At 38.0% G+C, this 20,034-nt stretch overlaps 1 protein-coding gene across 1 annotated transcript in view; it reads left to right on the top strand.

The window, feature by feature from the left end:
• Nucleotides 1-20,034, top strand: part of kcnq1.2 (potassium voltage-gated channel, KQT-like subfamily, member 1.2) — a 291,253-nt gene that overhangs the window by 54,528 nt on the left and 216,691 nt on the right. The window contains exons 10-11 of the mRNA XM_069192074.1: nt 1,009-1,137; nt 9,121-9,283. Coding sequence (XP_069048175.1) covers nt 1,009-1,137; nt 9,121-9,283 — 292 coding nt within the window. The remainder of the gene's footprint in view (nt 1-1,008; nt 1,138-9,120; nt 9,284-20,034) is intronic.

The following is a 20,034-nucleotide window of genomic DNA, read 5'->3' as shown; positions in this document are numbered from 1 at the left end:
CGGGCAGACCATACAAACTCCTCACATATACTAGCCCAGTGCACCAGCACAACACTAGGTGTGCCACCCACCCTTAAATGCTAAACCAGTGGTTCTACTTGTTTAGGAACTTTGTGGAATCCCTAGTTTTTAATTCTTACTGCGACATAAACGCACCTCGACAAAATGTGACAACGCATTTGTTACAGTATGTAATAATCGTTTTATTCCATATTAAATCAAGACCCTGATCTAAATAGGGAGCAGACATTGATCCCATGATGCATTGGAGGGTGTCTGTATGTCCCCGTAAAAAGTAGAAGATTAGAATTTGGCTGAGAATTTCTTGGCTTCAGTACTTGAGCATCATACCTGCAGTATAATATGGAGGAAATATCTCTGAAGAAATACTGCATGTTCCTCCCTTTATTTGGGATTTCAATCTATTGTATGTAAGAGCAAATATACATTGATTTAAAAAGCTGTTTTAGGTGAGCAATGATTTATATGTTGGTAATTTATTTCTCATATTTAATTTAAGCAATTCAATGTGTAAAATTAGTGCTTTTGTTTTGTATTTTTCTTATTGTTGCTTGCTGTTCATGTGTGTATGGCCAATATCTGCTGTCTTGTGAACTACAAGACACCTTTCTTCCCCTTGTAAAATAGTGGTCCTCTTTTGCTGTCACACAAATAAGTGCAGTAAGCCACACTTCTGTACAGTCTCAGAACACTTTACCTTAGTCTGATAGCAAATGCATTGATTAATAAGTTTTTCATGAGGGCAGCTGACCATGTTAAATTAATGCCAACCGAGGAGCAAGGTGCTGTAGTACATTCAGAACTAAAAATCTATATATTTCCCATTACATTCAATGCAGCTGTGACACTGTTGTTTTGAACTGGGCATTCTGTGGTGTTTCCTTAGTCATTTTAGCTCTCTTTTTTAATATTGTAATATGGACATATATATTATATTACTTATGTTTTGTTATATGATATATGATGCAGTATATTGTGCTGTTCCAGACACTCTGGCGGTGTTATGCTGCAGAGAAGCCCGGCGGCTGCCCAGCGACTTGGAAGATCTATGTGATGCCTTGTGAATATCTGCCCACTATCACCCCTGAACCCTCCAGCCCCAACCTCAGGAAACTGGTAAGTGTCCTTTTTTTGGGAGAAGCCTGTTCGTCTAAAAAACACTCCAGAAATATCCGTGAGTCCATGGTTCCAGCAAGTATGTATGCCAGCTATGGGAGGCTTCAAGTGAAAGGTTTAGGGGACAACGTCTAATTTCAGTTTAATGTAATGTTACATTTACTGTATATACTGTACAGTGCCTTGTAGCTATCTTGTATATGTAATGTAGTTAACATTCCTGGGAGTGTGTGATCACTTTTTTTATATTTTCTTATATCCTGTGTTATATATTTCAAAGAAAATATAATCTAATAATAGTATCTTTAATTATATTGAAATGTATCTATTTTACATTTTTAAAGGCCGATTTTTCCCAATACTGTACTCTGGGGGGAAAAGAACTTAAAATGCATCATTGATATCCCCCTTTACTCCTCCAGTTCTTTACATTTAAAGTCTTGTCAGAAGATATTTCTCCACCGGTAAAGACCTGTAGTCTAGATATGACAGAAGTGACAGAATGCCATTTGGGGTAGTAACCTTTAGGGGAGTCAGGATATCTTAGGCATGCAACCCTGACTTTGCATGTTCTGTAGCTATAGACTGTGTATATCCTCCTGTGATAATGTATTGTTTGTGAGCTGATATGACTGATTTGCTGTGAGCTGAATCCAAACTAGGGGGACACAAAGTGATGGTATAAAAAGAGAAAAAAATGAATTTCAAATTTACAGTGAGTATTTTCAGAATTGGTTTTGCTGTGCGATTTAAGTTAACCTGGATAGTACAATTATATTCCATACTACACGCCTGATACACGTAAGTTCTTTTTTACAGATAAGACCAAAGAGTAAGACTGATTCGTCAAACAAATATACGACTGAGGTCTTAATTTCTTATTTTTCTATCCCAATTTGCATGATCGCTTTGTACAGGCAGTCTCTGTCCAGATATCTCTTGGAAACATGTTTTGAAGGATAGAGAGGGATTATGATGTGTCACTTCAACTCTGCATTTGGCAAACAAAAGTGCTGTGCTGTCAGAGGGCAGAAGTTGACAAAATGGTTTCCAAGGGCTGTTTTAGAAAGGGTCTCATTTGCATATGTGTAAATTGATCCACCATCGCCCCTCAGAGCATGGAACATGTCCAAAAATAATAGGAAATGATGCCATTTAAGTGAGAAAAGATACACTGGGGTGCAGACATAAGACTCCTAAAACTATTGCACATATGTTTTCTTATTACAGACGGTTCTGTGAACCTGTGGAAACGTAAATGTGATTTAAGAAGAAGTGCCAACAAAGAATTCAAAAATGTAACTGGCAATGCGGCAAGGGAGAGTTTTATTGAATGGATGATGTGAACTTTCTCTGTAAAAAATCTACTCGCCAATTTGAAATAACGAGCCGAAGAGTTCAAACATCTGCCTCCATTTCTTCCTCGGCCTGTGACTGAGCCGTTTTATAGCGCTACGGGTCTGGGATTAATCTTCAACAACGGGTCAGCTTAGTAGGACCAGTTGTGGAGCAGTGAGATACTGTAAATGAGGAGCATAGGAGCCAAACTGAATGCGTCCCCTAACCAGATTGGCAACGTGCTGCGATTTGAGATTGAGACAAGTAATCTACCATTTACCATGTCCAAACTAACATATCAGCCTACCTAAGTTGTTCTTTGATTTGGGAAGTCTCAGAGCTTCCTGGTGGATGATGCTCAGAGGTTAGCCCAGTACATTAAAAATACTACCAACCCACTGTGTTTGTTCTTTTATGGTGAAGCAAGCTGTTTTATCACTATCGGTTGAACCAGACAAATATTTGATATTTTTTTTCCCTGCAATGTGGGAGATGAGGTTTCTTAGAGGGATTCTGGGCTCTGCTGACGTGAGGGATCTGGCTGTGAAAAGACTAAGTGTTTTCTTCTCCATCGGCACTGCTCCCGTCTTTGTCTGACCCACACAAAGGCACAGTCAGATGAGATGATGTAATGCCCCCTTTTCTCATGGGAGTAAATCCTTGTGAAGTAAGAAAAAATAAAAAATCTTTGTTTTGCATTGTATCCATATATCGAGGGACTGAAAAGAGCTTCTCTTCTTTTTCCCCCTTTCTCCTTTCTTCCTGTTTTTTTAATCAATCACAGACAAATAGCTTTGGCCACTACTGTAGTTCAGTGTTGCCTTGACTTTGTTTCACTGAGGTGAATAAGTAACAGGATGGCCACTGTTTTAGCTAGTGAAGACAATTTGTCAGTGACATATTTATATGTAGATTCTTGTGCAGCAAGTATGAAAGCTTCAAAGCCATTTGTTAGTCCACACAACCTAAAAAGGGAATATCGACGTCCGCAGCAATTTGAACCAAAAATATCTGAGGATCAGAACACGGTGTTATCAAGTATTTTGTCCAAAAAGTATTTTCAGCAGCTGTATTTGTAGAACAGCTGTAATATGAGTAAATCCTTTTTGTTATAGAGGGCACATATTCTCCATACAAATATGCATAAACATTTTAACATTATTGGTCCCTATTTTGTATGGTGGTCAAAGTCCACACCAATGTATGTTAACTGAAAGGCCAGTTTGAACACTGTCTGCCCTGATTGTTCCTTTTTGTCAGTGATTCTATTACCATTAACAGACAGATTTTAAACTGTCAAGCTAATTAGCTCTTAAACATTTTGAATGCAGGTCCAAATGGAGGAGCATAAAACTGCTGGTGGGTTTAAATGCTGCAGGTATCTTTACTGTACCTGAATTTTTACATTAATTGAAAATTAACAACTCATTGAGATGCAGCATAACTAAAAGAACATGCAGCCAGTATTGTAAGAAATAATATGCTGAATACTTTATTGATGTATAATCAGAATCAAAAGAAGGGTGTTTCTAACTCCTCAGATCACCATCTAGATGGGGCGGCTCAAAATTTGATGAAGTTCTATAACTCAGGACTTATCTTTCCATCTCACCATGACTTGCCCTGAGGAATATCTCTGGTCCTCTCAGACAGCACGATGATGCCAAACCTTTAGATGTTAATAACTTGTTGATTCTTAGTTTAATTATTGTACATATCAAATACTGTAAATAAGCCAAAAGAGAGACAAGAAAAAAAATCCAGACCTTTCTTCAATTGAAGCTATTTTATTTCTCTGAACATTTGAAACATTGAAACATTAATTGCATGTCTCATAATTAAAATGAAATCCATTTATGCTATAGTAAATATATACTGTATGTGTTTGTTTTTGTAGTATATTATTTTACAGATGTTTCATTTTGTGTGCACAGCACATACAGTATACACATACTGTAGGCACCAGTTTCCTGTTCAATTAGAACATGTGCAGTACAGCTAGAAAATAGTGATCATGACAAGCAACAATACATTGACCTGGGTCATTCAGAACTGTACACGTGTGTAAATTAATAATTACTTACACTTATATAGCGCTTTTCTGGACACCACCAATGTGCATTATCCACTTAGAAATTATATTCCAAGTTTTACAAGAGATTTTAGCATACTGTGATTGATTATAAGGAGGAGGGTTGATGCAGAGGAGAGACTTTGGAATCCAGATAGATTAGGGGAAGTCTTGTAGAGAACCAATAAATTAGAATCTTTAGTACATCCAACATTTTTTAAATGTATTACAATACAACTGACTTGCTCCCATGAGAAAATCCACCATTTTAAATGGGATATTGTAATCCTTTGTAAAAACCCATTAAGAGATATTATCTCTAAATGTAAGTCTGCAAAAGAACATTGTAGGGGAAAATACAGTATACAGTACTTAGAAATTAGAGCACAGTCAGGTCCATCTTTGGGAAGTGGAAAGAATATGGGCCATCCAAACTTCCTAAAGTAGGGGTCCTGACAAACCGGGCAGTTAAGAAGGACTTTGGTCAGAGAAATAACCAGGGACTCAATGACCACCCTAATAGAATTAGAGAGATCCATGGCAGAGACTGGTGGATCTGTCCAAGGTTAACATATTCTGTAGCACTCCACAGATTTAGCATCTATGGCACAGTGACTAGATGAAAGCTAGGAGTTTATAATACGCCTGGAGTTTGCAAGAAGGCCCAAGGCAGACCCCATGTGGCCAAAGATTCTCTGGTCCAATTAATCAAAAAGTGAACTCTTTGGTCTGAATGCCTGGCACAAACAGAAGACAGCTCAACACCTGTGTAACCCCATCCATACCATGAAGCATGCTGCTGGCAGCAGCATTCTTTGCAGAGGTGTTAGTGGGACCAGCAGGGAGAGCTCAACCTGCGGTCTGTGTGGGTCCTAACACCCCAATATAGTGATGGAAACACTGCACTGTAAAAAAAAGATGCTGTCCTTTGGTGAAACATAAAACAGAGGTTCTGAGTCTTTGTGGTCATTAAAAATCCCAGGGCATTCCTGGCTATATTTTCCATTGGCCTTTACCAGTCATGGCCTCCTAACAATCCCTATCTCTGAATTGGCTTCATCACTCTGTTCTCCTCCCCACTGATAGCTTATGTGTGGGGAGCATACTGGTGCTCTTTGGCTGCTGTAACATTATCCAGGTGGAGGGGAGTCCCCATTACCTGTAAAGTACTTTGAATGCAGTATCCAGAAAAGCACTATATAAAAAGAAGAATTAATAACTTGGCAGAGCAAGGAAGAATAGGCAAAAAACAAACTAAAATAGTTTTGCCCCTGTAAATAAATCTTTGAAATGTGTTAAGCATTCTGATCATAACAATACTGGCAGTTGTTCAGGAGGCTGAATACTTTCTAAAGGCTCTGACCTGGCAAGGTTTTCTACGTGCAACTAATTGACAAAGAAATGTATGAAGATGAGCAGCAAGCTATGCAGAAATACTGCGTGTTGACATCCTTTTAACTGCCAAACAGCATCATAGCCATATCACCCTGCAACTCACAACTGGCAATCCACTGATGCTAAGCAGGTGTGAGCCTGGTCAGTACCTGGATAGGAGACCTCCTGGGAAAAACTAAGGTTGCTGCTGGAAGAGGTGTTAGTGGGGCCAGCAGGGGGTGCTCACCCTGTGGTCCACGTGGGTCCAAATGCCCCAGTATAGTGATGGGGACACTATACTGTAAACAGATGCCGTCCTTCAGATGAGACATAAAACCGAGGTCCTGACTCTCTGTGGTCATTAAAAATCCCAGGGCGTTTCTCAAAAAGAGTAGGGGTGTAACCCTGGCGTCCTGGCAATATTTCCCATTGGCCCTTACCAATCATGGGCTCCTAATAATCCCCATCTATGAATTGGCTTCTTTGCTCTCATCCCCACTGATAACTGATGTGTGGTGAGCGTTCTGGCGCACTATGGCTGCCGTCACATCATCCAGGTGGATGCTGCACACTGGTGGTGGTGGAGGGGAGTCCCCATTACCTGTAAAGCGCTTTGAGTGGAGTGTCCAGAAAAGCGCTATATAAGTGTAAGCAATTATTATTATTATTATTATTATTATTATTATTATTATTATTATTATTATTATTATTATTATTATAGCCCACAGGTAGTCACAACATTGGGCAAAAAAGAAAATAGTAAAGAAAAGCTGCCCAGGTTATGCTTGTGCCCAATAACATCCAAGTGTTCTTTGTGATAACTGGTCTTGCAATGTTTTAAAAATGGAATGAAGTGACCAAAAGATACTGAATGTGATACAAAAAATTAAAAAAGTTATAATTAGAAAAAGTACAAATCTGGAACTGTAGTGTTTTGCATCCTACATTACCTATAGACACATAGCATCTGATAGCTGCATTCATGTAGTGTAACAATGAATTCTCTATCACACTCCCCCTTCTGCTCTTTAGTGTTCTATCAGATAACTCAGCATGCTTTAATGTCCTCAGTTATTAGGTAGTCTTACCAGCATAGAAATCTTAAGGGTGACAGTCCAAATGCATAAATTATCATTAAGGGAAAGGAAAAACAGTTGAAAATTATTTTAATAATTCTTTAATTTAGTAGATTGGGTGGCACAATGGTTAGCATTGCTACATTCCAAGACTGGGGCCCTGGGTTCAATTATTGGGGTGCTGTCTGCATGGAGTTTGCATGTTCTTGCTATGCTCATCTCGGTTTCCTCTGGCATGGTTGTGTTCCCACAGTCCAAAGGCATAGGTAGGTAGGTTCAGTGGCTTCTGGGAAACTTGACCCTGTTGTGAGGCTGTGTTTTTGTGCATTGTGATGAACTGATCAAATGTAATACAGTACATCTATTCACGGTGTATCCTGCCTTGTGTCCAGTGTTTCATGGGATAGGCTCTGGACCGCCATGACCCTGAAATGGATAAGTGGTTATTGAAACTGATGTGGTGTGGAACAGATAAGGCCAGAAGGCTTATATCATTGACGAATAGACAGAAATAGCACAAAAGTCAATAAAATAGAATAACATAACAGGATCCGCTATGTTAAAGTGCAAGTATCAGGTGCAAGAGATTTAAACATACAATTGAAAATCCCTGCAGATACAAAGATGGGTAGTTTCAGCTTACTCTGCTCCAGTCATTGGCAGAAGCTGAGTACTGTAGCTGTTTGTGGAGGTAAAGTTTGGGGTGCACGAATCGTATAAGATATGTTCAAAATAGCCATTGTGAATTACTACAGTATGAGATAGATGGTAATGAAATTATACTTAGTGTGTACCTAGAGGAATTTATAAGACCTGACTTGTTGCTCTTAAGGGAAACAAGTATAACCACATATTGACTTTAACTTGTACAGTAATTAATGATTATTGAAAGTTAAAGGACAATCTTGCCAGATGCAGAGACATTTACAAACTGCAACTTTCTTCAACGTTGCTTACTTAAAGTAACAGTACTTGTACCTGAAGCAATATGTTTGATATGCTAAAGCTAGATGATTTATTAGTTTTTTGCTGATTTCTGAAAGAAATAGTCAAATATTGTTTTTTAGAAAGATTCGATTTCCCACTTTTCTTCTTGCTGTGTTTGTGTAATCAATAGTTTACAATAGTTTAATCAATAGTTTAGTGAGTGAAGAAAATGTCAGTTTGTAAATTGACCAGGTTAGGTAAAGCATTTGCCCACAATTATTTTACAGTTGTTGCAAAATCTTGCCTTGAGTGTTTTCACTTTTGAATATGTAACTCTATCTGATATGATGCTTTTTAAGTCCATTCTGATTGATAATAATAATTGTTTACACTTATATAGCGGGCACTCCACTCAAAGTGCTTTACAGGTAATGGGGACTCCCCTCCACCACCACCTGGATGTGCAGCCCCACCTGGATGATGCAACGGCAGCCATAGTGCGCTCATCACACATCAGCTATCAGTGGGGAGGAGAGCAGAGTAATGAAACCAGTTTAGAGATGGGGATTATTAGGAGGTCATGATTAGTAAGGGCTAATTGGAAATTTGGCCAGGACGCTGGGGTTGCAGCCCTACTCTTTTTGAGAAACTGCCTGGGATTTTTAATGACCACAGAGAGTCAGGACCTCGGTTTTACGTCTCATCCGAAGGATGGATTGATTGGTGCAGTAGATTCTATTGAGCCTTAATCTTTTTTATCTTTTTTTTACCCTTAACTTAGATTCTTCCCAAAGTCTAAACATTCCCAGATTAAATAAATGGCTACACTACAACATAGTGAAACCATATTTAATTTTGCTGTACTGTAACTCTTGTGCCTTGGTTTGTGGACCTGGGGTGCTGTCTGGGTGGAGCTTGTATGTTCTCCCTGTGTTCATGTGGTTTTCCTCCAGGTGTTCCGGTTTCCTTCCACAATCCAAAAACATACTGGTAGGTTAATTGGTTTCTGAGAAAATTGGCCCTGGTGTACATCCGTATCTGCCTGTCCTGCGATGGACTGGCATCCTGTCCAGGTTGTACCCTGCCTTGCTCCCCTTGTTTGCTGGGATAGGCTCTGGCTCCCCTATGTCCGTGAATTGAAGGAAGCAGAAAAAAAGGCCAATCGTAACTGTGCTCTACCGTTTTCTCATTTTACAGAGCAAACGGTACAAACGAAAACTGAAGACCTCACGTGACAATGGATCAACTAGTCTGATGAACCCTGGGGAAAATGCCTTATCTATTCCCCAGATCACCTATGATCACATTGAGGAGAAGGATGGCAAGAGGGAGATTGCATTCTATGTTGATGAGCCAGCAGGTAACGCGTGAAGCATTATTTTTTACCAGAGGCTATAGCCATCCACATAAAATGTAAAAAAAACAAAAAACAAAATTGAATAATATACTAGTACACAGCTTCAATATAACTATAGGTACCATGACTTTCTTTTTTAATGTTTTCCTTTTCTTTTATTCCTAAACAGTGTTGGTGATGATGAATTTGAGGTAAAACCTTTATAAATAGAGACCAATAACTCTAGGTTATAATTAGAAAACACATACTGTTACTATGATCCCAATAACTACAATTAAAAAAACCAAAGCAGTTAATCACTCACCTTTCAAGACGAGAATATTTGGACAACTAAAATGAAAGGATTCTGTCGGGCGTTTTTCACATTTTTGGTTTTACATTGCAATACTCTCCTAAGCCTCCAGAGGACAGTATAGGCACTTCCATTTTCAATTAGCTCCTAAATGATTGTGTTCCAGTTTTATCTTTCATATTTTTATTATCCCACTCTTTAGTATTATATACACATGTTTCAAGGTGAATACACCTTCAGATTTATATTTCCAATCCCTTTTTTTATTAAGCCAGCAAACAATGCTGTTCTGGCTTGAATGAATTAGGGAAATTGCACATCTTTGTTCTCTACATAGTCGTGTCAGATGCCTTTCCCAGTAGTTTTAAAAGACTGTATTGGCTAAAAAACTGTTACAGCTAGTTCTTCCTTTTACCTCCAACCTTTAACTGATTTTTTGAGTGTTACATGGACCTGAAAGTTATTTAAAAAAAATATGTAATCATTCTTCAGACCAAAAATATTGCTGAAAAAATAGTAAGCAAATGCTTTGTTAATAGTTTTCATGACATTAAAGAAGACCTTACCAATTTCTGCAACCCTGCCTTTCATACAAAATGAAACAATATTTTTGTCTGTTGGGTCTTATATTTCTACAGGGAATAAAGGTTTTCAGCCTGCAGCTCAAAGCTACAGAAACCTTTCCTTTAGACTCGACACCAGGCACTTGATATCTAGTGTGCTTGGTATTTGCTTGATAGTTACTTTAAACAGGAAAAAGGTGGATGTGATATGAAAAGAAAATAACAGTGGGAATTTCTAGGGAAGAATCCCATTTTTGACATTCTGGAAGGTGTGATGAAATTTAACATCTGTCTGTTAGTCTTTATGTAAGATAGCTTTAACTTTTTCTCCAGTCATTCTTAATGCGGGATTGTTAATTTTATTTTTACATCATGTTCATAATTCCATAAAACACTTCTTGCGTTAAGAGGTTGTCAAATGCTATTATTGCATTTTTATTTCCTTTATTTTTTTTGTCTAGGGATTAATGCTAGAAATAAAAAAAAGTGTTAATAACATTAATGTGATAATATTGTCCATTAAAAGTCCAGTTATTCTGTTGGAGGTCAAGGTCCGTAGCCCATATACAAAGTTATTTTATTTATACATTATTGCTTAGAATGTGGTTTGATGCAATACTTTGGTTGCTGGCAGAATGAATTATGGGTTAAAAAAGCAGGTCTTACTGTAAATCACAAGACAAGCCCCCGTCACATAATGACCATCAGAAGTAGACAATAGCAGAAATGACAAAGATGACAAAATCATCCATCCTGAGACTCTGGAATGTGTAGGAAAAAGTACATGTAACTTTATTAAATCAACATTTCTACAGTGTGCAGTCTTACACAAAAAAAGATTAATTGGGTCTCTTAGTTGTAAATCAGAATGAAAGGAGATTAAACTAGTTATCTCTACTTTCAACCTTCGTTCACTTTCTCTTTCATGTGGACACGTTCCTGTAAAATTAAGTCCCACTTTTGATTTTGTTTTTTAGTTTTAGCTCAAGGAAAGAAAAAAAAAACGTTTTCTGCTTTGCAGTCAGCACATTTTTCTTTAATCTTTCGGTTCAACTTGTTTCTTAGAATTAGTAAGAAAAGTAAAAACAGTACAAAATTATTTCTCCGTCTTTCAGGACGGATAGCACAAGACTTTGTATTTAATTGTCTTGTACAAAATGTCCCTGCCAAGTTCTCTTCAGTTGCAAAGGGATATTGAGAGCTGTGTCTTGGACAGTAATAAAAGTGACGTGCTAGAAATGAGGTGTGGTTCCGTTCTTATTTGTAAAGACTAATTTTCTTTTTTTGGGGTATGTGGGATTAGTTAAAGGAAACGGCTGTCACGTTATTATAATTGTGATGGTGAGATATTGAAGTACTTGGAAATATCTAAGATAATTTCATTTTTTGGGGGGGTGGTAAGGTGTGTGTGGGGGGTGGGGGAGACAGGAAAAACAATTCTAGTATCAGGAAACCCAGTGCAAATACTGTATGAGTCAAACAATGCTGACTGGAGAAATAATTCTGAAATACATATACATAAACACTGAATGTGATGATGATGCATTTCAATTTCATTGCAAATTGGTTAACTGTACTGCTACAGTATGCACTACACTAAAACTGGACCTAAAATATCAGTATATTATAAAATAAAGAATAAAATATCCTACTTTGGGGAAATTGAGAATGGAGGGGGAATCAGAAAAGAAAAAGAAACGAGCAGAAAATGTCTGGCAGTGAGAAAACACAACACTGGCATGTGTTCCCAAGGATGGGGCTGGAAATGAAAATTTGAGGACATCGATCTTGGCTCACACCCAAGAACATTAGAGGATTCTTGTAAATGTTATTACGATCTCTGCTTTATGTGGCCATCGTTCATCTTGGAGACAGCCCCCATTGTCAGGGACACAGTGGAAATACGAGCGAGCAGTGCAGACACAAGGCAAGGCAGCTCCCTCTTGATGGATAGTATCCTACAATTCAGCGAACAATCGGGCATCTGACATTAATCTCTTTTTCTCATGTGCATATCCTTTTTTTTTGCCAGGCAGTGTTCAGCGCTCAATTTATAATTTGAATGCCTGGATGTTTTAATGGTCGGCTTTTATTTTTCTACACTTCTGCTTTATATTCGTGCTTTGTGACAAAGGCGTTTGTCCGTGACTCATATGCCCACATGCTTTTGTTCTCTCTTGGTGAAATCAGTGGCGTTCGCCGTCTTTTTATACTGTGGGGTTCTGTCGGAGCTTGTTTTTTTTTTAGTTTGCACATGGCAATGCGCTGACAAAGTGAGTTTTAGAAACAAAACGGTTTCAAATACTGTTAGTCCCACCTAGAGGCTGCAGCAGTGTCTGTGAGGCTTATCATTGAGAAGTAAATTGTAATACACTTGATGAAATGGTCAGCACTTCTACTTTGGTACATATTGGAAGCCTTGGAAACACTTTAACTTCAAGTTCCATTTAAAATTATTTTTTGACCTGTAATGGATAAACAAATCAGTGTTTATGACCTATAATACCTATGCTGGATATGTCACGAGGAAAATTATCTTGGTTTGCATTGGTGAGATTAGACCATTGCCTGTCTGTTGCTTAAATATTGATACATGGTAAGATTAGACAACTGTAACACAACTTGAAGGCAGATCTCAGTATGTCCAGAAAACGAATTAATAGTTTCCTGCATCAGCACATGTGTTACATAGCCTCTAACAGCTTGGCAACGCAATATAGAATTGAGAAATATTGCATGGTAAAATTGAGCAAATTACCTGATTAAAGAAGTGAGTTATTCTGATGGTTAATGTCAAGTTTCGAATAGACATTCCTGAACACACCATTTACTCTACAAATCAACTCTAGCATCAATACGTGTGTGGACTGAGGTATGTGGTGGTGAAGGCTCTGGTAAACATTAGTTAAAAGTGAAAAGGGCATCTTATCACTTATTGAGCTTTTTTCACAGCAAAGTGAATACAAAGCCATGCAAAGAACAATAACCTACAGTATCTCTAATCTTATAAAAAAGAGAAATGACCAAATATAGGATGAATGTTAGAACCTTAATATCAATAATGATACATCTGACATCCCATTAACTATTGCTCTGTGCACACGTTCAGCAAGATAAATGTTTTTTTAAGTCTTGCGGGCAAACTACTAAGCTAGAAAGTGGCCTTAATTTAATGCATTGAACAGGCTTTCATGACGTTAGTAATTCACAAAACGGATACTGTAATTTTAGGAAGAATCATACTTAAAAAAATATAACTTGGTACAATGTTTAATTATTTTGAATGAAACAAAACCAGGGACAATCAGAAATGTTCATCTTGCATGCCCCCTCTGCTCCTCTATGCCCCCAGGGGATTCATTCAGCTTGAGATGATGTTGGTTGTTTATGAGTGTTTTAACCTTTATAAAAACAGGACCTGCAAGAGCTCTGCATGTGTAAGATTGATGCCACATGGATTTAATCAGGCAGATGGAAGTCATTACTCACCACTAGTGATTGCAGGTCATGTATACAACTCATTACTGTTGAACTTGTCAGAGTCACAAGCCCTTGCGATTGACACCATGATAAATAGTTGCTGGAAAAACTTACTCAAGCTGCTTGCCCTTTTTTCCTCACAACAGAGTGCTTTTATCTCCCTAGCGTAATCTCCCTGCTTGTTCTCCTCCAAGTGCCAGAGATAGTGGTCAGACTTTTTACTAACTGTAAAAAAACAGGTGGGTGTCCAGCTCATTGCGTTTTCATAAACCATTCTGAACGTTTCAAACATTTCACTTGAAAGTTGGTCGGGATCTTGTTTAGACATGATTGGGTATTCTTAATTATTAGTGAATTACCAGACACCTAGACACTCGATATTTTAGGTAATTGTACAGTTAAAGTTGAAATGTCAAGCAAGAAAGTTTTGTGGATTTAATCTACAAAAAATATATTTATCCATATAGATTGATGATGAAGCTACATATGTATTCATAAATATGTGATGCTATTCATGCACTGAAATGTAAAAAGAGAGAAAGGCATATATTCCTATACAGTATGTCAATATAGAACTATACTGTATATTTACTTCCCATTTTAAGCAGAAGTGTGGTTCTTTCTGCAAAAGTGTTGTCTTTTTCTGGCTTCTTCAGAACTAATTTCAACTAATTTGACGTTGGTGTAACTGATGGCTACCCTGGCTCTGAACTAGAGTATCCAAAAGCCACCTGCTTCTACCACATACCTGTAGAACACATCTCTCCTCACACTGCTGACTCACACCTGGAAAATAAGAAGAAAAGTGGATCCAAAACATAAACAAAAGTATACACATGAATTCTGATGCTTACTCAATGCAATTTCTGTAGAGACAACAGCTTGGACCTGTTGACAGCTTTGAGCACAACCGGTCACATGCAGGACAGTAGTAGGCAGCAATGTTCTGTGTTCAAACGTTCCTCACAGGTCCCTGACCCTTGATTGAATAGTCCCCCTCCCCTTGAACAGTGTGCACACTAGTTGCTTTCCACAATCTTTTCCTTCTCTGCTGTCTGTCACCATTTTGTCGGTCAGCAGAACCCTGATGCTCCTCTTGTTCAATTGGAGACTGACCTTGTCCACCAAGAGGTGCTGGGAGTGGAGCTTAGAGCATTTAACCTGGCAGTCATAGTGTGGCCATCACATCACATGTTTTTGTTTACTGTACTGTAGGTCTAGTCAGTGTAATCTTGTCTGTAATTGTTATGGTAGTTTGATTTGTCTTAAGTCTGTGCTGTTTAAGACTATTGGTAGTGAATCAGGTGGGTAGCTCCGTCAGCATGCGTAGGCTCCAAAGGAACAAGTAATAGGTTTATTCCATGCTGGAAAAAAGAAGAAAGAAAACACAACGTTTCGGCCGTGGAGCCTTCTTCAGGTGTGAGAGAGACAGGGCAGTAAGCAAAGGTAATATAGCGGGAGAACAAAGGCTGGGAGAGAGGAGGAGCGAGAGGCGGGATCAGGGGACTCTCACTCCTCCTCTCTCCCAGCCTTTGTTCTCCCGCTACATAACCTTTGCTTACTGCCTTGTCTTTCTCGCACCTATTAGTAGTGAATTACCTGCAAAATAAAAAATAAAAAAATAAAAATAAGAAAAGGCTTTCATCTCCCAAGAAGAGGATGGGATCCTTCTGAATTGCTTTAGGACTGGTCATGGTCCATTTTTTGCCAACCTCTATTGATGGGGAAAGACCTAAATAGTCTGCAGAAGCACAGTTTCGCTACTTATCCATCATTGCCTCATTCTTTTGTATACTGTATATTTTTCTTGCTCTAGGTCACATAGTTTTGTGCTTCATTTTGGGATCCAGTTTATTTTTAATTCTTTCTGTGACCACCTTTGGACTTAAAGCCAGATGGTCTGGTCGCAGTCATAGTTTGGGGACTCTGTGTAGATGTTCATACCACCACAGGACACTATATAATAATTATATTGTATAATTAAAATATTTTAAATGTTGTATTAGTTCAATTGTACCCCATCAATGTCCATAACATGAGCCATGACATTGATTGATTTATCATTGCCCCACTACATGTCCCCACAATGTCTCAAAATCTAAGCTATCTTTAAGGACCTCTACTAGATTTGCTCTCTTTAATATTCTACATAACATTCAATAATAATGTATGGATTCGCATTGAATTTATTCAGGACTGAAAAGATGATATACATGTTCCTGGTGCATAATGTTATAGTCTTTGAATGTTTGATTTTAACAGTAGTTCTGGCTTAAGAAAACTATTTTCAGAGATACTGTGCTAGCTCTGCTTTATCCCACAAACTAGATGTAATCATTTCGGTACATTAAGATAGTTTGGACTCTCCTCACTGCTCAGCTACTATTGACTTTCTAGATATTCTGGATTATTTTGACTTGTGTGTGAGAACAAATATTGGCTTAATCAGTACTTGAGTGCTTGGAACCTCTACCCCAGAAGCATTTGAACTGGACATCTCTGACTCAAGGTTGTCTTACTAAAGCTACCATCCTTGAGGTGTAAACAGCCTTTGAACTTCTATAGAATTAATTTAGCAAGTTTGACTAGTTTGGGGCAGGGGATCCACTAATTCACTGTTTTATGTATCTCAGTCTATGAAACGTGATCATGTGCCCATAGGTTAAATAATTCTGGGAATGTACTAAATAAAATTATGAAAGTGTAATAAATCTAAAAATCAGCTCTATCAGTGGAAGATTTTTATCCTCAAAATTATAATCGTTAACGATGAGGGGGAACTATATTCTGTACACAAGCCCTTTGATTTTGGCAGCAAGAATACGCTGATGTGTCAGCCAGACCTATAAAATAACAGGCTAAAATTCTTTTCTAAGGTCAGAGAGTACGGCAATTAAAACAATAACAATAAATAAAAAACACATGTAAAGCATCGCATTTCGTATTGTAGTGGAAAATAGAATGTTCTGGTATCATAGGGAGGAATTCAAATATGGGGCAATCCCCTATCGCCCCCTCCCTTTCACAATCAGACAGCTGTGTTTTTATAGGCTGGGATATGAACCATTCCCTACAATGGTTGGCACAGTGAATTGTTCTTCTGTCCTACAGGCATGGAACCTGGCGCACACTTTGAAATATCACAATAACGCGTGACCTGCCGAGATCCCCAGCTTCAAAGAACAAAAAGGAAATGTTAAAACCTGACCCAAACAACAGAAAATAAGAACCTGGCCCATGCCAAATTAAAGTAATATCCTTCTAAAATCCATTAGCTGTTGCATGAGGATTGCTACAAAAAAAGGAACAGTGACATGCAGAAAGTTTTTTCAATTGGTAGTTCATTGTGGTGAGAAAAACGAAGCTGTGAGAATGATTAGGGAATTATTATTATCAACATTTGAATATTTACAGGCAGAGTCCAATACAAAGGTTTACAGAGTTAGGACAGCATACTATGAGGAAATGAGAAAGGGGAGAAGTGAAACAGAATGTGATACAATATATTAAATATTGATTTAGTGGAGAATGCTTGGCAGCACAGATTCACCTGTGTTAACCAAAGAAGGAAATTTCTTTATCTATTAAATATTAACCAAGAATAAGCATGTGTTACAGGTACAGTACTAGACAACAAATATCCATGTTTTTTTGGTATTCTACCAATTGTACCAAAGGAAGGAAGCGTTGGTATTCATAGGTTACTAAAACTTTCAAAAAGAATGAAATGAAATTCAAAACTGAGTAAAAAAAAGATATATTTTATGGTCACCATTGAAGAATATTAAACACAAGTAGCATAAATTGTATGTGTGAAATAAGAAACACTGAGATGGAAAAGCTATTACAAGTCTTGTTACAAATAGAATGTTACAGTATGTTAACAATATACAGTTAAAGGCACTAGTAAAACTTAATTTAGCATTTTTTGGTCACCCTAATACAACAAAGATGTTTTTTTTCTCTTTAATAGATTCAGAGAAGAGTAACAAGATACATTCTCAGGCCCAAAGAATGTCTTACACTGACAGGCGGAAATAATTGAATCTTTATGTTCATAATTGTTTACAAAATGCATAACAAGAATAAACAGATGAAAAATAATAAAACACCAAAGAAGTAGCAACAGTATTTAAAACAAAGGAAAAAAATGTTTCCATGCAAAATGTCATAAAAATATTCTGTACATGTTAAGTCTGAATTAAAAAGTGCAGAGTTCCCAAAAGGGAACTGTACAGTAAGTCTTGTAAGTGATTAACAAATCATTTGTAAGAACCAGTTACATTAACAGAAAGTGACTCAAGAAATCTGGAAATTGACCATCTGGGACTATGAAATGAAGGAGTGTTAAGCTCGACTGTAAATTCAAGCTACCCCCGATGATATGTAGGTGAGCTAGAAAAGTACTGTAGTTAAATGTTCATGGAAAATGTTTCTTAGCAAAATGTGTAAGTGTATTCTTGGCATTCAGAACTTTAGGAGCCTTCATTTTCTCTTAAAGAATGCTCTTTGCATGCACCCATATCACCTTGCAACTCACAGCTGGCAGCCCCACTGAAGCTAAACAGGTGTGCGCCTGGCCCGTACCTGGATGGGAGACCTCAGAAAGCTAAGATTGCTTCCGGAAGAGACCAGTAGGGAGCGCTCACCCTGCTGTCCTATTGGGTCCTAATGCTCCAATATAGTGATGGGAATACTTTTATAAAAAAAGGTGCTGTCCTTCGGATGAGATGTAAAACTGGAGTCCTGACTTTCTGTGGCTATTAAAAATCCCAGGGCATTCCTCAAAAGGAGTAAGGGTGGAACCCTGGTGTCCTGGCTGTATTTTTACTTACCTTGACAAATCATGACTTCCTAACACTTCCAATTCATGAACAGGCTTCATTACTCTGTTCTCCTCCCCACTGACAGCTCGTGTTTGGTGAGCATACTGGCACACTGCTGTCGAATACCATTGGTAGTGGTGGAGGGGAGTCCCCATTACCTCTGACGAGCTTTAAGTGGAGTGTCTAGATATTGCGAGTGCTACAGTATTTAAGTGTAAGGAATTATTAATAGTATTTAGCAAGATTTTTGTTGTGTGGTGCATATCTCAAAAGATCACGAAACAATTTAAGTATAGAAGGGGACCCAGTTATCCTTCAGTGACATACAGCTCTTATGTGGGAGATGTGCAATAGCTGTACAGGAACCAAGACACAGCAAGTAGAAAAGATAGAAATGGCATCAGCTGAATTGAAGGGGAATGTTATGTACAGTGGGCCATTTTGTTTAATACTCCTACTCTTGCCAACATGCCATGAGATCTTTAATGACCACTCAGGACACCTGCAAGTAAAGACTTGCAGTAGTGATTGGCACCTATCCAGAAACACTAAAGAGCTGATGAGAAACTTGAAAGAAGTTTGATTTTTGTTTGTCTTTGTGAAAAGCCCTCCTGTCTCAAGCTAGCCTTTGTGTTTTTATGTATTGGAGCATTGTCCCACATTGATAGCTGGCACAAGGTTGTTTCTTCCAAGAAAATGAAAGAGATAAACAAGAAACAAGTCCTGTTGTTTGCTTATACGAATCATGACAGTGATCAAACTGGTTATTTTCCTAAGCCAAAATAATAAACACAATATGATTAAACAAATAACACAAACAGTTGTACTTTTTCTTGTACAACTGGCTCCCCTTTATCCGGTGCATTTAGAACAAAATTTTACACTTAACTTTGAAATCCCTACGCATTGAAAACCAGCAATACCGAACATTTCTCCTCACTCCTTTAGGTTACGCTCTGCTGAGGTACTGTACATCTTTTCATAGTGGCTTGGAGTGCACACTTTCAGCCACCTCCACAATTGTGGACCTCACCCCTGTAAACCCTTTTAAGGTTTTTAAATCTACTATCAAGACAAATCTTTTCCTTTGGCTTTTAATTAGTACCTTCCTTGTGTCATTTTTCAAAAATTTTAATCTATGTCTTTACTTTATTTCGCTTTAAAGTTATTTGGATTTTATTTTCTTGTTTCTGTGTGGTTTTGTTTTTACCGTGTAAAGTGCCCCAGACACTGTTTGGTGTATATGGGCACTGGGATAAATCTTTGTTAAACAAACACAAGATGATCCTTGGCTCTTCAGTAATTAAGTCTGATACCCCTCCTTAAAGGCGTTGACAAAGTCAATGTAAAGAACTTGGGCTTTTCTCACAAGTTAGATTGCGATCTCTTCTGGGAAGAAACTGTTGATCAACTGGGTGACACAACGAGAAATACTCTTCTTTTTGTGGTCCTTCTGCGATAGCATTATGGGATCTCTTAAAACAATAGGGACCTGAGTTCACATTTCCCTGCCACTAATCTCTTGTTCTGTAACTCGCAGAGGACCGGCCCTTTAGTAGAATTTTCTCACAGTTCAGGATATATAATCAAACA

This window comes from Lepisosteus oculatus, chromosome 7 (genome assembly GCF_040954835.1).
Source record: "Lepisosteus oculatus isolate fLepOcu1 chromosome 7, fLepOcu1.hap2, whole genome shotgun sequence".
Classification (NCBI taxonomy): domain Eukaryota; kingdom Metazoa; phylum Chordata; class Actinopteri; order Semionotiformes; family Lepisosteidae; genus Lepisosteus; species Lepisosteus oculatus.
The sequence above is the reverse complement of the archived record's forward strand: the minus strand, read 5'-3'. Positions and strand labels throughout refer to the sequence as shown.